The sequence below is a fragment of the Puntigrus tetrazona genome, chromosome 21 (genome assembly GCF_018831695.1).
Source record: "Puntigrus tetrazona isolate hp1 chromosome 21, ASM1883169v1, whole genome shotgun sequence".
Taxonomy (NCBI): Eukaryota; Metazoa; Chordata; class Actinopteri; order Cypriniformes; family Cyprinidae; genus Puntigrus; species Puntigrus tetrazona.
The window spans coordinates 4874137-4893651 of record NC_056719.1 but is presented as its reverse complement, the minus strand read 5'-3'; the positions used below and the strand labels follow the sequence as shown (position 1 = coordinate 4893651).

The following is a 19515-nucleotide window of genomic DNA, read 5'->3' as shown; positions in this document are numbered from 1 at the left end:
AGTTAAGTGTTGAAGTAATGTCCTTGTCTACTATCGCCCTCTGCTGGACATCAATCCCTGTAAGTCCAAAAACTTTAGATTTAGGTTCAATTATTAGGTTATATATATATATATATATATATATATATATATATATATATATATATATATATATATATATATATATATATATATATATAAAGAAAACAATAAGAATGTTATTTTGAAATAAAGTAGTTTAACTTATCGATTTCTTGTTTATTTATTTCCTCCAAAATATATAATATTTTATTGTGGTTGACAGTAACTCTTGTTAATTATTCACTGATTGTTAAATAGGTCAAAATAGCATACTGCAGTAAATCTGGAAATTAAAAAATAAATCATGTTTGCAACGGAGAAGAAAAAAACCCCATTTACATTTATTTACGGTCAAACAATAACTGGTATCTATATTGGTAAATATGGTTACCGTGATAAAATGTTACAAAACAAAGTCTATCCCAGTTTTGCATCACCCTGAATCAAAAGCAACACAATCTGTTGTCTGAAACGCAAACGTTTTCGTTCAAATTGTGTGTAAAATGTCGAAACAAACGCCCCCAGCACATGACCGATTCAGCCGCGTTGATTGACGGCGGAATGAAAGCTCAGCAGCGGCTCACGCGGAGGTGAGCGCGAGTACTTCCGGGTGGCGGCTGTAAGCTGTGCGTCCCCGCTTTCAAAGGTCGCTCATTGATGCTCTGTCTCGACTTGGTGAGAATTTCATTCTTCATTATCGATCTCCGCCACCTTGTCATTTGATCGCAAAAAATGCATTATGGCACGTGTCGCTTCGATCGCTTGTATGCAAACGACATCCTGCAGCTATCGCTTCTGCTCGGCTAACGAGCTAACGTTAGTGTCTTAGGAGAAGGAATAAAAGGGAAATGAGCGCTTGTGCCCGCCTTCTGCCGACACCGAAGCCGCGTTGCTCTTCCGAAAAAGCCACGCAAAAGCATGATTTTAAAGACTAGCGCTTGTGTGCTTCTGCTGCATTCAGTGAATTAAAATCTGAAAAATTAGTACCGAAATTCTGCCCGGTTTGTGCTATTGAGCTGTTTAAATGAATGACTTTTGCGTTGCCCATGCCCAATAACAAACTAGGCACAAGGACAAACACTGATGCTAACCCCCCTCACTGTATATGTTGAATACAAAATTGTGTAAACCGTGTAGTTTGTAAAGTTAATGCACGTTGCCCCACATCTGACCTGTGTAATTCCCGTGGTGCTGGAATTAGATCGTAACGTTAGTTGTCACGATAATCCAATAGAGTCTGTCTGCACGCGTTCAATTAAACCGGTGATTTGATTGTTTCCCACGCCCTCATACATGCATAAGCACTGCATTGCTTTCATGTGTGGGATGCATCTACAAAAAGTCAAATTACAGACGTTACTGGTTTAGAAATGTTAGTATTTGTATTCGTTTGGCTTTCGTCCGAAGTCACTTGCAAATAATAAAAGCATTTATCAGAAAAAATGCTGCAATTTCATTAGGATGTTTAAAAAAATGTAATAAAATGGTATTATTCGATTTATTAAAAAAAAAAACTATACTAAAAGTATAAAAATATAAAAAAAAACGCACACAAAAAATTAAGTATTGTCAAAAAAAAGGCTTTGTAGTGTTTTAGCAAATATGTTCAAAAGCTATGTTTATTTATTATTTTTATTTTAGTTATTTATTTTTTAAACTCTACTTAATTATTCTTTGTGTGTGTTTGGTATATTCTGGAGACAACTCTCGCAGACAGTGTTTATGGTGTTATAGACCATAAAGGACCTGTAAGGCCTCCTGCTACTGTGTGACCTGCACTGTCCCTCTCAGAAAAACCCTTATCACCTTCATATGCGATAGTCCTTTCCTAAACAAATACACTTCTACTCATTCCAGTGTTTGCCTTCGTGTGACCTTGACCGGTTCTCGCTGTGGATTAATTGATCTGTTTTGTGTCAGTACAAACTTGCGAAGTTCTTTTAAAGGCTGTAGATATATTATAGAATTGTTGCAGATTATTCTTAAATTAAAGAATAATCAAGAAATCTATTAAAACAATTTTAAATTTTTTTATATTTATATTTATTGATTTTTTTTTTTTTTTTTTTTTTAACTCTATAAATGTGTGAGGACCTCACGACTTAATGCCTAGTTAACAGTCGCCCGCGTGTGTGAACTGTGAGCATATGTGTGTCACCTTGGAGGTGGGTAAACATCTGAGCTGCACTGACTGGGGCAGAGTGGAGCATTATGGGATAGGTCAGCCGGCTTATTTTCTCTCTATCTCTCTCACACATGCAGGAGGAGGGTCGTTTCGACAGCACAGCTCCTCCTTGTGTCTCCGATGGCGAGTCTTCTGCGCGTGGTTGCCACCAGCTGTTCCAGCCCCCTGTTCTCCGGGCTGGCCTGTGCTAAGAGCGTCCGGACGTTGAAGACGCCATGTGTGCGGTTCTTTAAGACCCATCAAGCCCTCTCTCGCCTCGCTAGTCCAGGTAACGGCCCTGGAGCATTGAGTTGGTGTAGAACGCGTTCTGTTTTAGTAACTGCCGTGACTCGAAGTGGTTAAGGACATCAAATCAAGTTGTTGTTTTTTTTTTTTTTTTTTTCTTCGGTAGGACTTTGAGTATGGCTCACATGTGCTTATCTATTAATGTGATTAGTTTTACCTCTGCAGATTTTGTTAAATAGTATAATAACAGCGAAGGAAACATTCCCAAGTGTCTTTCTACTGTAGCTGTCCATGTGCAGTAACTGTCAAGGTCAGCGTGTCCCTTCCCACTATTCCTTGCATTGAAGTTTTAGCATTATGAAGGACATGAATGAGTGTACTGTAAGTGACCTGTGTAGCGTACTGGCTGCTTGGATACAGTGTTTGTTGGAGACCTGCCATTAATGGCAGACGTTTTTTTGAGAGAGGGGGAAGAATGGTAATGACAGCTGAGGCAGGTTATTTCTGGCAGTGTGTCAGCTGAGGAACCAGGGCTGTTTGGGGAAAAGAAACGCTTGTCTGTGGTGATTGCCAGAACCCAGTGTGGTTAGAAGATGTTTTTGGGCTGCGGATATTAACTTTGTTTCCATTTTAAGTCTGGATCGTTTATGTGTTTATCGACACGGTACCGTATAAAAGGTTTCGGTTGCTAGGGTATTTTTGAAATTCTTGTGAGAGAAGTCACTAATGCTCACCAAAACTGCATTGATCAAAAATACAGTAAATCTATTGTGATACATTTTAAAATGTAATTTATTCTTATGGCAAAGCTTTCTTTGGTGATCAGAAATGATAGTAATGCGTTACAAAAATGTCATTGCCGTCAGTTTTGATCAATTAAATATGTCCTAAATTAAAAGGATATATTTTTATTTATTAAATCAAATGTTTCTGATCCCACACTTTTGAACAGTGATGGGTAATTGTCTAAATTTCTTTATGAAATATGAGTTATGATTGGCCAGATTTGACATTGACATCAGCGTTATGCTCTTGAATGGTCTTTTGTTTTTAACAACAACAAAAAAGTTAATTGCCCTTTCATGTGCCAGAAAGTAAAAGTTGTCCTGTTAAGTTTTTAATCAACCGGTTTTAAATACTCTGTGTGAAACTTGAACCAGGTGACATAAAGTGCCCTCCAAAATTAACCTCAAACATATTTAATTGCGTTTGATAACTAAAAATCAAAGTAATGCAGGTTTCCAAGGCAATTTCCAAACTCAATGTCACCAGTTGACATCTATTGCAGTGACATTCATTCTTTTTTTTTTTTTTTTTTTTTTTTTTTTCCTTATTTGCATATGGCTAAAGTGTCCAAATCCCCTTTGTGTAGTCTTTGCTCTTTGTGGTTCAGTGTGTCTGCCTCAGGCTGTGATTCACGTGAGCTTATGTTGTTGTTATCTATAGATCAGGCCTGCGGTGGAATTTTCCACGAGCGACCTCCATGCTACCAATAGCAGAACATGACTTGGATGACTTCTTGATGCGTATTCAGACCACATGTTGTTTGCACATCTTTTACAGACCAAAACGCATAAAGTGAAGCTGTGCGTAAAAATTCAACTTGATTTACTTTATTACACGTCCTAAAACCCCTCCATGCTCTGTTTTAATGCGGAGTTATATTTTTAAAATGATGACTGCAGATTTGGAGCGGTTGCGAAGTCACAAAGCCTTGCCTTACTGTAAAAATGCACACAACTGTAAAACCACAAGTCTCTGAGATCTCCTGGGCCTGCAGTCCATTACAAAGGTCTCAATGGCTTTACTTATTACTTTTGAACCACGCGTTGGTCTTCATGAACAGCTTTGCCAGTTGTTAGTCTGACTCTTATCTTTATTGTACTGCTTTTCTCTTTGACCTATCCTCGAGTTCATAATGGAGAGCGTGCACGCTTAGAAATGGTCTGAAGAGATACTGGCTATGAGAGCAGCTTTCCACACTTCACTTTGTTTCTGTTGTGTTCATAACAGAAAATACGGTCTGCGTGTAGTCGATTTAAAAAGTAGTGCTGTCAAATTATCAAGTTGTTGCTAGTGTTGTAATTTTGAAATAAGAATAGAACATTTTCTGACTTTTAATACTTTTTTCTAAAGAATTTGTGCACGTTTTATTGCACACAATTTAATTTCGAATGAAAAGTAATCAAGTGTTTTTACGTAATGCCATTGTAATGTGATATAAAGATTTTGAATAATGCAATATAAAATACTTTATTTTGGTTTAAAAATGTGTGGTAAATGTGTTAAAATGTACAAAGTGTTCCACTTCAGATTTAAAACTACCGAATTGCTAATGTCTTTTTCATCATGAAAAAAATAATTAATAACAATTTTGCACTGTATTATAATTATAACATTTATTTTAATAAAATAGCATTTATTCATAACAATTTTATATTAGTTAAAATAAAATGTGAATATTTATGCATTTTCTATTAATTGTTTCTAACAACTTAATAAGCTAAGTTTGTCAAATTTTTCATAGTACCTTTTATAAAATCAGCTTGTTGTTGTTAGTCACATTCATTTCAGTGACGGTTGCTCTCCTGGAGCTGGACCTTTTTAAATGTGACATGAACAGTTGTTAATGAGTTTCCTCTCCACATTCTGTAATTCTCTGTTACTTCCTTCAGGCATTCCATACAAACAGCTAACTGTCGGCGTTCCCAAGGAAGTCTTTCAGAATGAGCGTCGTGTGGCCATCTCTCCAGCCGGAGTGGAAGCTCTCATCAAGCAGGGCTTTAATGTGGTGGTGGAGTCCGGTGCAGGGGAATCTGCCAAGTTCTCCGACGACATGTACACAAAAGCAGGAGCCGCTATCCGGGATACCAAAGATGTCTTTGCATCTGATGTTCTGCTTAAGGTACTGTTAGGTTCGTTTGTTACCTTCTCTCATCTGTCTTTGTCAGCGCTAATTTTCTGCGTTCGTTTGCCACAGGTGCGTGCCCCCATGTTGAACTCCGCTCTGGGGGTACATGAGGCCGACCTCATGAATGAAGGAGCCACCCTCGTCAGTTTCATCTATCCCGCTCAGAACCCTGAGCTCATGGACCGCTTGTCCCAGCGCAAAGCCACCGTCCTGGCCATGGACCAGGTGCCCCGTGTTACTATTGCTCAGGGTTATGATGCCCTCAGCTCTATGGCCAACATTGCTGGGTACGGCAATCTAAAGCAAGAACGTTTTAATATTGTGTTTATATAATGATCATACCAGTGCAAGGAACAATAGTAAAGCAAGACAATATAGACAAAACCACTGTATTTGCACTGGCCAGTTTTGAGATTTTTGGGCAATTCCGATTCTTTCAGACTAGTGGAATTAAAGCAATACACATTTCAAAATAATATCTATTTGCATCTAGAAAAATAAACACATGTAGAATTAAGTAATACATTGCTCCAAAGGATATTTATTTAGTTTTATTTAATTTTGATGTTTGTTTGATTTGTAAAAAATGTTTTTTTTTTTTTTTAAATGTAGAATTCAATAACAAATGCATTTCTTTAGTGGTTTTTACCCTTTTTCTTTAATTTTTATATTTTAATTTTTATATTTTAGTTTAATAAAAACGCTTTACTCCTGTAGAATTTATTTTTAAAATATGCATATATATATATATATATATATATATATATATATATATTAGCATTTTTTTTAAGTAGCAAATACTATTTAAATATATTAATATTTTAATATACCATTTCTTTTAAATACAGTTTCATTTTAAAATTTGATTTTAAAGATCAAATGTCTCCTTTGTAAACCTTTTAGCAAGAATATGTACACAAAATGAAAATGAGAAAATTATAGCATGAATTTTGACTTTTACATTTAAGACTGCTATTCTGTATATATTTTATTTAAATAAGTTCATTACTTATTTGCATATTTAAAGAGGTTTAAAGTATTTTAAAACATTTACTGCAGAATGAATTGTCCTGTAAATTATTCTAAGTTAAGCCTGCTTCATCTGAGTTCTCTTAACTAAATGTATTTTCTTTTTGTATTAATGAATTAATACTATTATGTATTTATTTATCTAGTAAATCCTACACACATACTCAGACTTCATAGTTTACCTGTCACAGTGACCTGTTTACCGAAATCTTAAATGTCATTAGTGTCAACAAATGTGATATTTGTGGCCAGCATAAAGTGTCTTGATTCCTGCCTCATCAGCAGCTGTGACTGAAGTGCGACTGTTTTTCTTGGCAGTTATAAAGCAGTGGTTCTGGCAGCCAACAACTTTGGCCGCTTCTTTACTGGTCAGATCACAGCAGCGGGGAAGGTTCCTCCTGCTAAGGTATGCTTGGCATAACCACACACACACATGTCCAGAGTTTTTTTTTGTATGAGTTTGCATGATTAATTTCTGTACACATCTCACATTAAGTCTTGGATGAAGTTCTTGACACTGTTGATATTTTCCCAAATTATATTTTTCAGTAAATTTCAGAGTTTGGTTTTTAAAAAGGCTGTTCTTATTGGCAGGTGTTGATCATTGGAGGTGGAGTGGCTGGGTTGGCTGCTGCTGGCTCGGCCCGTGCTATGGGTGCCATTGTCAGGGGTTTTGATACCAGGTAAAAAGTCATACAACTTAGCATTATTCTATTTATTTTAAGCAAGGATGAATTAAATAGTTTACAAATGACATCAAAAATGGTTGCTACAGAAATATTAAATAACACAATGTATTAAATTAAGACAATAGGACATTTGCATTAGTACTTGGAGCACTTGTGCACCAAATGTTTAGTGTAGAGTTTGAGATCCATAAGATTTTTAATGGCGTTTCAGCACATCAAGGATATTAACAATACATTAAAAAGAATATTGTGAAATATTACTGCAATTTCTAATATTGCTGTTTCCTATTTTAATATACTTTAAAATTACTCCAGTCTTAAGTGTCAAATGATCCTTCAGAAATCGTTTGAATATGCTGAATTTTTATGAGTGTTAAAATTGTTGAGCTGCTTAATTTGTTTTTGGAAACTTTGAAACTTTTTCTTTCTTAAAAAGTGAAAAGAACAGCTTTTTTTTTTTTTTTTTTTTTTTGCAAAATGGGCATCTTTTCTATTCTTTTCATCTTTTCAGTCTTTACTTTCACTTTATCCATTTAACACATCCCCGCTGAATAAAGCTATTTTTCGAATAAACTGTTCTGTTTAAAATGTTTTTATCAAAGAATCTTGTCAAAAGTGTCACAGTCCCCAAAAAATATGAAGCGATTTCCAGAACGAATAATAAATTGGCAAATTAGGATGATTTCTGAAGAATGTGACACTGAAGTTTACACGATGCTGTAAATAAAGTTTTGCTTCATAAGAATAAATTAATGTATATTAAAATAGAAGACCTATTTTATAATTACAAATTGTGTATTTTGCTCCAATAGATACATCCTTAATAAACATAAGAATCTTCTTTTAAAAAAAACATAAATCTTACTGATGTTTTGAATGTTGAATGTTTTGAACTTTATTTATTTTTCACATCAAGTTTCCATTTTATTTACTTTTCTGTCTCAAACCTACTGTAGCTTATTTGTCCAATTAACATGATCTCTGGCATGCGTTTTTCAAATTGGAGGACACCAGGAGAGTCAGATTTAGATATTATCACTCCATTTGTGGTGCTAGGTAACATCCATTAGAACTGCGTTGCATTGTGTTAATAGTTTACCACAACAACTTTATCACAATTGCCCAATGCGAGATAAAATAAGTTCCTTTTTCCCATTAATTGACCCCCTTTTAATCTGACAGATGCTCTTTTATTTTCAATTTTTTTTGTCTATTTATAAATTTGTGTTTTGAGTCACCGTTCCGCTCTATTTTAGATATTTATGATGTTTGTTTCATCTGAAAGTGTTTTTAATTTTTCCAAAAACAAGAACACAAAAAGGTCTTGAGCAAGAAAACGGTGGCGTCACAACCAATCCTACTAAAATGGTTTGAAATGTACAGATTTAAAATAAGCTACGTTTTGCTAGGATTTAATGAGTCATCTTACAGCGTGAGCCAAGTTTGTTGTATGTAGTTCGAAGGATGTTTTGTGCCTTGGAGCGTAAAGCTCGAAGCTTCATCTGCTTGACTGATCCCGTCAGCGCCAGTTCCAGGAAGCTTCCTCTCGGTGGCAGTGTTGCTTCACTCTTGTCCTTCCTCTTCCAGAGCGGCCGCACTGGAGCAGTTCAAGTCCCTGGGTGCCGAGCCACTGGAGGTGGACATAAAGGAGTCAGGAGAAGGCCAGGGCGGTTACGCTAAGGAGATGTCCAAGGAGTTCATCGAGGCAGAGATGAAGCTGTTTGCCAAGCAGTGTTTGGATGTTGACATCATTGTCACTACTGCGCTTATCCCCGGTACACACACCTGCAGCCTTCACTCCCTTTCCATCTCATTTTTCTCTCCATCACATGCCCTCCTCAGCATATACTCTTGCAGATAATACGTTTTGCACAGGCTCTTAGTTTTCCATTTGACTTTTTAAAGGAAGAGTTCAGCCAGAAATTTAGATTTGACTTTTTATATACTCCGCTTCTTTGCTGTATTTTTGTTCTGTGAAACGCATACAATATTTTTATTTAGTGATCGTGGGCTGTCAAGTTCAGAAGGCTCAAAAAGCAGCACAAAATAGTCCATATGTCTCTATATTAGCTGTTCTAAGCCTCGCGGGGTCAATTACCCCTGGCATTATGGGATTTCAATAAAAGTTGGCTGTTTGGTTGTTTATTTATTTATTAATAAATCGTTTAGACTGTTAAGCGAAGTCACAAAAATATGGAAAAAGTACAGCCTGTACTTTTCACAACAGCCTTGGAGCTGTTGAAAGACTGTTACCGACAAACAAACAGATGGCAAAAGGGGGAAAAACATCCATCATACAGCACAAAGCAAATTGAAAATTTGTGAACAAACTTTGTAAGAGGAAGAGATCATCATTGCTTCATTTAATTTTGGTCTCACCTTCACAAATCTAGTTATTGATTTTAACTGACTTTGAGTATGTCAAAAAAAACTCGTGAACTACTCTTATGGAGTTCGTCAGTCTCTAGTCATGATAAACTGGGCAAAAACGATGGTTCTTAGGTTCATTTTGTTGCTTTCCATATAAAAATAGCAAGGTTTTGGATTAAAGGTACATGAGGGTTGATGTCAATTTGAAAGGGTTTGTCAACATTTGAACTATTCTTTTAACTGGTTTATCTCAGGATCTTCAAATATATACTTATACTGATATACTGATACTTTTATGATTTTTTTTTTTTTTTTTTTTGCTGGCATTTGAAAAGAGAAAAGGATTATCTGACATAACTTATTACATACAGCCTAATTACCAATTTAACAGCTCTGTGGCTGCAGATGTGCTTCATGTTTATTTGACGCAAGCTTTGTCTTAATCTCCGTGACTGAAAGCTAATAAAAATCAGGTGTCTGTAACAGTATGTTTATGCAGTTTCCTAAGTAACTTATGGGTTGTTGTGTCGCTCTTGCTTTAGATTGGCAGAGAGTCTTTCCAGTTTGTGTATTCAAATTCAGTTCCTGTGACTCTTGCATGCTTGTGCACACTCCTGGTGTCACTCCAATTTTATTTTATTTCCACCCCTGGAGCCACGGAGCCACCAGTTGGACTTTTAGTACACTACATACCTGGCGGTTTTTAGCACGCTCAGTTGGTAAAACGCATGCGGTCTGTTCCACTTTTATCGGAATTGCGTTTTTCTTTTAAAACCAACAAGCCGCAAAACGGCTTATCAGTATATTAGGTTGCACGGATAAAAGGCACATCAGAGGAGTCTTATTAAATGCATATCAGTCATGGTTTTGGTTTACCAGTCTCACTGTGCTGAAATTATTATGCAGGTCGGAAGGCCCCTGTGCTGATTACTAAGGAAATGGTGGAGACCATGAAAGATGGTTCAGTGGTGGTGGACCTGGCTGCAGAAGCTGGGGGCAACATCGAGACCACGGTTCCTGGAGAACTCTCTGTTCACAGAGTGAGTACACTGCAACAGAACTTGGGGGTCTTGCTTGAGCTTCATGTATCAGGAACATTCAGGGGTCAGTAAGGCTTTTTTATTCAAGTGACATGAAGGCATTTCATTTTTTTTTTTTTTTTTTTTTTTTTTTTTAACTTAAGAATGTTTAATTTACTTTAAAAATGCTTCTATTTTAAACATTTGGAAGACCTTTTTGTGTGTCTAAATCTTTTTAATTGTTAGAGCTATGCTTGAGCTACAGCAATGTCAGCTTTCTATTCATCAAAGAAATTTAGATAAAATGCATCGCTGTTGCTTAAGCACTACTTTTTTCAGCATTAATAATGTTGCTTGAGCAAGAAATCAGCATATTAGAATGATTGCTGAATTGTTTAGTAAAAAATCAGCTTTGTCATGATGCATTAAATTTGAAAACTGTTATTGTAGTAATATTTTAAAAAATACAGTTTTGTTTTTTTAAATGCTGTATCAATAAAGGAACGCAACCTTGGAGAACATAAGATTTCAAAAGTACAAACCGAAATGTTTTGAGTGTGGGTGTAATTCACTTCTCTGTTTGTTTGTCTCTGCTTTCATTTTAAATATATTTCTGTAATTTTCTATAGGGCGTGATCCATGTTGGCTACACTGATCTTCCCAGTCGCCTCCCGACTCAGGCCAGCACGTTATACTCTAACAACATCATCAAACTCATCCGTGCCATTAGCCCGGACAAGGAAGTTTTTCACTTTGATGTCAAAAACGAGTTTGATTACGGCACAATGGACCACGTCATCCGAGGTTCAATAGTTATGCAGGTAAACAATTTATATTTAATTTATTTATTAAACTATTTACTTAATTGTTTTGCGTTTTGTCACGTCCTAAATCAATAAAACCTTTTCTTTCAATTAGAAAGTTGCATGCATTTTCAATGTATAGACTTAAGTTTAACAAATACAGAAATTTGGCCTGCATAAGATGATGTTTTATCCAGTCTTGGACTAAAATGAGTCTGACACCCCTGAGCTACGGGATGTGAGCCGTTTGAAATTTATGACTCCGTATCTCTCTGGCGCACATTTAGCTTTCAAGGAGTTGAGTTGTGGTGTTATTTGAATTCTGGCTCTCACTCTCTCTCTCTGTCTGTCTGCAGGACGGAAACGTGCTTTTCCCTGCACCACAACCTAACAACGTTCCAGTGGCAGCACCTCCAAAACACAAGACTGTCCAAGAGCTGGAGAAGGAAAAGGCGTCTGCCATCTCGCCCTTCAGAGCCACCCTCACCACGGCTGGGCTTTACACCGGAGGTAAATCACAGTCTCTGCCTTCCTCTTCCCGCCGGATCTCTCCGGGTCCCCCCTGGGGTTAATATGAAAGCGGCTCCCCGTGTGTTTTAAAAGGAAGAGACCGCTGCATTGGTGGTCCCTGACATTGAACTATGTTAATAAGGTTGCCGTGCACGTTTAAAACTGCCCCCCTTTATTGCCTTTTGAGATTAATCCGATTTTTATTTTCTTTCTTTTATCCACTTAACAATCTGCATTGCTAAGAAATTCCAAAAATAGCAGCTCCCCTGTTTGGCCGCTTTGTCCCGAGATGAGATTAGACTCCAAAGCCCCGCTAAACCAAACGACACACAAATGAATTCTATTGGTTGCAGACGCCTGAGGACCACTTGTGTGAGGAGAGGCAACTTTGGCTTCACATCAAAGCACTTACTTCCTCACTCAGACAAGCCGCAAATACAACTCACACGTAAATAAACACCGGCTGATAAACAAACATGCAAATGAGATCTTCCTGCCCTTTCATGGTTTTCCTGTATCAGTATGAGCTTAGGTAAAGGGAATCCTGGCTTGCTCGGAAAGGCCGAAATCACTGCCTTTTTGAAATCGCGCTTGGTCACCTAATTGCGGCACAAGCTGTTTTATTTTCCACATCACCTTGGCCCGTTCTGGCATCTGAATGCCAGGAACCTGCGACGATAACATGGTGGTTGTGTAGCTCATTTCTTTCCTGCTGTGTGCGTCTGCCATGGCATGGTGTTGAGGTTTTCTTACTCACAAATGGCAAATGGCTGGTCTGTGAGTTGGATACCTATTATTAAACCCACTGGAAAAAATATTATAAAGAAAATAGCAAAATATATTTTTCTAACTATTGTTGTTATTAATTCATTATTTGATTTATAAATAATGAAATTTTAGTTTTTCCCCCAGCTTAACTTTAAAATTTTAAAATGTAATGAGTCGGACAACAAATGTTCCACACATTAGAGTTGAGGTGGCACATGTACATGACCCACAGCAGTGTTGATGCTTTGAAAGGATTATGGGATGTATAAACGGGACCCGTTGCCCCTGGCAATCGGCTGATTTGTCTGTGCAGTCAAAATTACCTTTACTAAAAAACAAGCTTACAATGTTATATAATGTTTGACGTTTTGTTTTTTTCAGGTCTGGCTTCTGCGATTGGTCTCGGGTTGTGTGCTCCCAATGCTGCTTTCACTCAGATGGTTACAACCTTTGGCTTGGCAGGGATCGTGGGATACCACACCGTATGGGGTGTCACTCCTGCTCTTCACTCCCCACTTATGTCTGTGACGAATGCTATTTCTGGTAAGTTAGAAAATCAATCAGTGGGGTCTTTTTTTTTTTTTTTTTTTATAAATCCATTTGTTTTTTTTGGAGCCTACATAAACATCTGTTATGTGAAATAGTACAGTACTAAATAAAACAAAATATCCTTTTTAAACCTTTATTTTGTTGCAATTATTACATTAATATTTTGCACATTCTGCAAGGAGTCTGTAAACTTGGATGGATAGATTTCTCATATTACATTTTGAAGTGTCACAGGGCCTCATTTTTTTCCTCCGGCACAGGTCATCAAAGTGCTTTGTTTTCTTCATCTGAGTTTTCCCTTTAGCTGCAGAGGGCTCTCAAGTGGGTGTGAATTACCCACTTGCTTTAATGGGCAGAAAGTGTCACCTAATTTTTTTTCTTCTTCCCACCCTTGAGTTAGCGTCTGTGATGGACCGACGTAGCCCACCCGTTATGTGGCGAATTCAGCTCTTCATTAGTCTAGACGTAAGGTCCCAGGGTTCAACGGTCTTCAGAAGGCCACGCCGTCATCAGCCAGGCAGATCAAGGATGCTTCTGTGCTTCGTTAAGCTTTTATTCATTTCTCTCAGCAGGCTGAGAAACCAGGAAAGGTTTCATTGTTTTTAACACCACCGAGTCCTTGGTGGTCTGCATTAAAGAGTCCTTTATGTCAAGAGAGCTATAAACTTCACATCAAGAGTGTGGGGAAATCAACTGAAGCAATTAGTTTCCCTCGACCTACTGCACACTTCCTGTGTATTACTTTATTAGTCTTGTAGAGACAGTCTCTTGCTTTTCTTTGTCGTATGAGGTGTTACATATTTGACACTTATTGAACTGTCTTTCACAGGCCTGGAAATGTGAGCAAGTTGGAATTCGCTTCTTTTGGTGCCAGAAGTAATGAAGCTCTCACAAAAGTGACTGAGACGTTAAGCCACTAATGTGGAATTTCTCATTCTCATCGAAGGTGTGGGAGAACTTTTCCAGAAGCGTAAAGTTACTCTTTAGCTCCTGCTGGAGTAGAGTTCCTCTGTTGCTCTTTAATCTACCTGAAACTGGTGAATCAGAATGACTCCACATCGCTTGATATGAACGTTTTAAACATTACCTAATCTTTCCTGATGAACTTGGGCTATTGGATTTTGGTTTTGGGTCCATTTGGGAGACGTGGCGGTGACCTAATGGATGTGTCATTGCTTAAAACAGCCCGTCTTTCCAAATATCTTGTCGCTTTATTCTTCGTGATCACAGAAAGTCTGAAATATTATCCAGCCATTAGAACAACAGCCGTCCGTTTGTGGATTTCGAGCAGACTCCGGCATCTTTCATTTTCATCCAAGGGTTTTATTTTACAGATATCCAGACCTTTGCATGTCTGGGTGCGTGTGTGGCGGTGCGTGCCTGCATAGGTTTACAAATCGTCTGTTGCGTTTCCTGCAGTGTTGTGGTAGCGTGCGCTTGGCCTGCGAGCTGGTCTGTGATCAATTGTTACTTCAGAATTACAAAGTGAGAGGAAATGCTTACCAACAGTTACACACTCCATTGACTTAAGATACCGCTAACTATCAGGGCCACCTCAGATTTGGTCAGTCGAGTCGATGCCGCAGAAGCATTCGAAAACGATTAAAGAGGTGATGGTTATCAGATTTCCCTTGGGGATGCTAGTGTTGTCCTCGTTAATTCTCGATCAACAAGAGTTACAAACGACTTGTTTTGAGCACTAAGCGGACTGTGCCAGTGCTCAAAATGTTACGCAAGATTTCTAGTGTAACTGTGCTTTATTAGAGGGGGAAATGACTGGAACGGTTGTCATGAACCTTGTTTTTCTCACTTAATACAGGCCTGAGTCACACTTTGAGAAAATCAGAAAATAAATACAAGTTATCATGCATCTAATAAGTAATATTTGTATGGTTTTTGGTGTATCTGGTAAATATCGAATTATAATTAAATATTTGTATTAAATTATTTAATTCAGAAATGGTGTATTCTGATAAAATGTGTATATTGCAAGTAAAATGTTAAAATGCATTCTTGACGCTATATTGACCATTCAGTGACTTTTTTTTTTTTTTTTGCATTCAACATATTACCAATCTCTCAGTATAGTGCTGTAGCTGTTAAAAACAAACATTTATTTAATAACTTAATTTAAGACTATTTTTTTTTAATTGGTGCATTCTATACAGATTAAAAAAATAATAATAATGCTATATTTTTAATTATACATTTTTCAGTAGTGAAGTGTCTCATGAATTTCTGTCTATTGCAGTCAACATTAACCTCTCATTATAGTGTTTTCAGCACACAGAATTTTATTTAAAAAAATGTTTTATTTTAAATAATTTAGTCTGTCAAAAAATATAGCCAAAAAACTATTTTTGCTTCTTTTTATTTAATAACTATAACATTATATAAACCTGCAAATAACTTTAATTTGTTTGCCTTAAATCTTACTAACATGGATGCTGTGTGTTTTCAGGTTTGACTGCTGTTGGTGGGCTCTCCCTCATGGGTGGTGGATTACTCCCTAGCTGCACAGCCGAGACCCTGGCCGTACTGGCTGCTTTCATCTCCTCTGTCAACATTGCTGGTGAGTGCATTGAACACACCATCCTGTACCTGCCAACAGGGAAAGGCGAGATAAAACATTGCTAAAATATCAAATGCTGAAAGTCGAGTAAGATTACAAATGCGAGCAGGTGAGGGCTGTGCACTCGGGCCGCTCGCTGCCCTCTGGCTGCCCTGCATCTTCTGTTCGTGAGAAGAGTGGCGTATTTCGTTCATTCCAGGTGGAATAGTTTAGTCCGTCAAACCTCACACCTGAAGCAGGAAATGTCAGCGCGGCAGTTTTGCTTCAAAGAGCCTCGGTCATGTCATAAATCAGGCTCTGCTCAAAACCAACCAACAAGGCCATTAAGCAGGAAAAGGGGGGAAAATGGCTTTAAGTGGGCAGTTGGCCAAAATGCCATCCTGAATCCAATGACCCCTTCATTCTGCATCCTGGTACGGTTGGCCAAGACGCCAGTCCGGGTCAGAGGGTGTGTTGGTGATTTAATAGCATTCTACTAGGCTTTTACAGCCATTTTTCATCATGCTACAATAACAGCTTTTTGATAAGTGTTCCAGCGCACATAAAGTGTCTGAATTTATATATTTATCTTCTCAGAAGGCAGGTGTTTAATTTCAGTTGAAAGATGTTTTTTGTTATTTCCATTCCTCATACACGGCGTTTCGTCCCGCAGTCCCATTACCCGTAAACCTTAGAGTTAGAAATATGGACATTCTGGTCGCTTTTTCCTATCCTCTTTTCGACCGTTTTTATTGTTACAAGTGCATGCAGGGAAAAAATAACAATTGCCCTTTCCAATTTAATTTCAATAAAAGACAAGGAATTTATGGTGAACCTGCTCCATTAATGACAGGAATGAAAACATATTTTATTCTCTGGCCCTGACTGTAATGTCTGGATATCCTTCACATTTAATTGTGGGAAAACGGAACGTTCTTTCTAATGCTGTATACGTTGTGTTCAACCGTCTAAGTGCATTTACTTCTGAGTTTAAATATTTCACCGGGATCCTCAGAGGTACGGGTCACTAAGGTTTGAGTGAAACTGGATATCCGTCTGAGTTTCAAATGAAAAGCTTTGGTTTGGTAATCGTCCTAGTAAGTTGCTTAGCTAGGACGGCGTAAGCCAGGAAAATGAATGTAAATGCAATCACATGGTGGTTTAAAAATACTTCACTAATGAGCAGCAGATGAGTGACTCCCGTCATTCTTCAAGACATCCTTCTGCAACTCATTTAGGACATTTTACACATTTAAGTGACTTGATGTGATATATATACTTTTGCCTATTTATTTAATATTTCAAATGAATACTAAAAAACAAAGTTTGGTATACATGTTGACTATCATCCATTTGATGTGTTTTTACTTGATTACTTTTTTTTTTTTTTTTTTTTTTTTTTTTTTTTTTGGATATCAGGTGGTTTCTTGGTTACTCAGAGAATGTTGGACATGTTCAAGCGGCCCACTGATCCTCCAGAGTATAACTACTTGTATCTACTTCCTACTGGTTTGTTTGTTGGGGGTTATGGGGTCGCTCTTCAAAGTGGCTACAACATTGAACAGGTAAGACTACATTGCTTTATTAATTTATCACAATTTTTCTGGACTATGTACTATGGGCACAGATTTTGGCTCGAATCAAATCGGTGATAAAATACAGAAAGTTGCATGTAGTTACAGTAAAGTTAGTCTTTAATTACAGATCATTTTTATTAATTGAAATAAATAATAAATGTTGAAATCTAAATTTCATTTAGATTTCAACATTTTAATTTTATTTACATTTGAAGTACTAAAACTACTCAAAACGAATACAGTGTAACTTATTTCTATTTAAAATAAAAACATTTTAACTAAAATATTAGGGATGATGATGATGATGATGATAATAATAATGATGATGATAATGAGAAAAGCTTAAAAATTCAACTGAAATAAAACGAACATCTTGTAATATATGTGATATGTAGTAGCATAAATTAATAATACTAAAATATCACTGGTTCAAGGAGGGATGAACTCTTGTGACCAGAATATAGCAGCATGATAAATTCAGCTCAGAACATCTGTAGTTGTTCTATAGAAAAATGACTTCTTTGTGTGCAGATGATGTACTTGGGCTCCGGGTTATGCTGCGTGGGGGCTCTTGCAGGTCTGTCCACCCAGTCCACGGCCCGTCTCGGTAACGCCCTGGGCATGATCGGAGTGGCCGGTGGCATTGCCGCCACATTTGGAGCGTTGAAACCTTCTCCTGAGCTCATGGCACAGATGAGTGCGGCCATGGCGGTGGGTGGCACTGCTGGTGAGTTCACTTGTGTGCTTGTGTCTGCATGCATTTCTTCTTTAGTCAGCGGCCTTTGAACCTCCAAGTGTGTGAATGTAAATGGCAAATAACCTTGTGATTTCCCAGCAAAACCAGGTAATGGTCATCAGGTCGTGTGAGTCACACAGCACGGTATCACGCTTTGTAGCCAGTCATTTCTAATCTAAATTGCTAATTATTCCTGGAAACCTGCTGGAACGTAGTTTAAACCGTCCCAACCAGCCCCAGCACAAACCAGAAGTCTGCTTGATTCCAGATGCTTTCACCCTGAGGTCTCAGCCCGCCCCAACCATGCCCCCTACACACCCTTCCCCCAACCTGCGCCCCAGATTCACATCAACACACACACACCGCTTCATCGGATGTGACCCGTTTACCTGCAGGACTGAGTTTTCCTTTGTTGTTTGCAGGTTTGACCATCGCCAAGAAGATCCAGATCTCGGACCTGCCTCAGCTCGTTGCTGCTTTCCACAGTCTGGTGGGTTTGGCGGCCGTGCTCACCTGCGTGGCAGAGTACATGGTGGAGTATCCACACTTCGCCACCGATCCTGCAGCCAACCTTACTAAGATCGTGGCCTACCTGGGGACCTACATCGGTGGAGTCACCTTTAGCGGCTCTCTGGTGGCTTATGGCAAACTTCAAGGTCCTGCTTGTTTGGTTATATAATAACAATTAAAGGGATAGTTTGATAAAATTTTAGTATCCACCTTTTCACTGAACACGGTAGTAAGCCTATGGGTTAGGTTTCCGGTTCATTAGACACTTTAGGTAAATGTCAAGAATAAGAACATGGAGTAAATGGTAGAACTGTTTGTACTACAAACCAGTGTGTTCATATTTGATAATACATTAAGTAATATTGTGACACAACAATTTTCAAATTCAAGCAGCAAAATTGCTGATTAAAAATAGCTGGATAAAGACGAAACCAGAAACTAGACCCGTATAATTTACAAATGGCCTCAAAGGTGGGTAGGGACCAATTCTCATTTTTTTATTGGTATGTTTATTAGTATGCCTATTATTAATACATTGGCTGCTTTATTAGCACACAGTTAAACTCTAGTTCTTAAACTCTAATCATACCCACCTAATACCTATACTTAATAACTACCGTACTAACTATTAAGAGTTAAGCAAAAGTCGTAGTTAATGCTTCATTAATTGTGAGAAGTGGACCTTAAACTAAAGTTTGACTGACACCTGAAAGTGATCAATTCAGTCACTTTGATGTTTCAAACCAATATTACAGACCTTTTTCTGTGGAATACATGAGAAAATATTTTGAACCGTTTTTGTCCATAAAATGAAAGTCATTGAAGCCCAGAGATGTTTTTCTATTTTTCCTTTGGGGGGGGAATTTTTTTTTTTAATTTTCTGAAAGTTCTGGTTTATAGGGATGCACACAAAAAACCCCAAATTTCTTATATAAATATAATTAATTATAATTATCAAATTGCAGTTTGATATTTGCACTAGGATTATTGTGGTTTAGTTTCTATTAATCATGCAGCCCTATT

The 19515-nt window shown here is 37.6% G+C and overlaps 1 protein-coding gene across 1 annotated transcript in view; it reads left to right on the top strand.

Moving 5' to 3' along the window:
* Positions 1–580: 580 nt before the first annotated feature.
* Positions 581–19515, top strand: part of nnt (nicotinamide nucleotide transhydrogenase) — a 32231-nt gene continuing 13296 nt past the window's right edge. The window contains exons 1-15 of the mRNA XM_043221416.1: positions 581–735; positions 2323–2513; positions 5146–5375; positions 5451–5668; positions 6729–6816; positions 7005–7093; positions 8687–8874; positions 10376–10509; positions 11118–11309; positions 11648–11801; positions 12951–13112; positions 15580–15690; positions 17089–17234; positions 17778–17973; positions 18405–18638. Of these exons, the coding sequence (XP_043077351.1) occupies positions 2366–2513; positions 5146–5375; positions 5451–5668; positions 6729–6816; positions 7005–7093; positions 8687–8874; positions 10376–10509; positions 11118–11309; positions 11648–11801; positions 12951–13112; positions 15580–15690; positions 17089–17234; positions 17778–17973; positions 18405–18638 (2290 nt within the window). The 5' untranslated portion in view covers positions 581–735; positions 2323–2365. The remainder of the gene's footprint in view (positions 736–2322; positions 2514–5145; positions 5376–5450; positions 5669–6728; positions 6817–7004; positions 7094–8686; positions 8875–10375; positions 10510–11117; positions 11310–11647; positions 11802–12950; positions 13113–15579; positions 15691–17088; positions 17235–17777; positions 17974–18404; positions 18639–19515) is intronic.